Here is a 482-nt window from a genome sequence, read left to right as displayed (position 1 = left end):
CCCCGATCCCCATCACCCCCCCCATGCACACGATCCCCACGATCCCGATCCCCCCCCCCATGGAGACGATCCCCACGATCCCGATCCCCATGGAGACGATCCCCACGATCCCGATCCCGATCCCCGCCATGGAGACGATCCCGATCCCCGCTGCTCTGGGGGAGACGATCCCGATCCCTGCGTCTTTGTTCTCTATCCCCAGGGGGCCGTCTCCTGTCCCCGCGGAGACGATCCCGATCCCCGTTGCTATGGAGGAGACGATCCCCGGAGACGATCCCCCTGAAGCCTCGGCCCCTTTGTGGGGTTGTTGGCATCGGCATAGGGATCGGGATCGGGATAGATGTATAAGAAAAAGGAGACGCCTTGTGGTCAAAGTCTACTGCTAATATGCAGGCATGCGATAGAGCCACCTCCTATACAAATAAAATAAATAAATAAATATATATATATATATATATATATATATATATATACATATATAT

At 53.7% G+C, this 482-nt stretch overlaps 1 protein-coding gene across 1 annotated transcript in view; it reads left to right on the top strand.

Moving 5' to 3' along the window:
- The window catches only part of EMH_0000310 (uncharacterized protein), a gene marked incomplete at both ends in the record, with an annotated part of 393 nt that extends 110 nt beyond the window's left edge, over positions 1–283 (top strand). The window contains one exon of the mRNA XM_013494707.1: positions 4–283. Within this exon, the coding sequence (XP_013350161.1) occupies positions 4–283 (280 nt within the window). The remainder of the gene's footprint in view (positions 1–3) is intronic.
- Between the last annotated feature and the right edge of the window lie 199 nt (positions 284–482).

This window comes from Eimeria mitis, genomic scaffold (assembly GCF_000499745.2).
Source record: "Eimeria mitis Houghton genomic scaffold, Emh_scaff12585, whole genome shotgun sequence".
Taxonomy (NCBI): domain Eukaryota; phylum Apicomplexa; class Conoidasida; order Eucoccidiorida; family Eimeriidae; genus Eimeria; species Eimeria mitis.
This window is presented reverse-complemented; position numbering and strand designations above follow the sequence as displayed.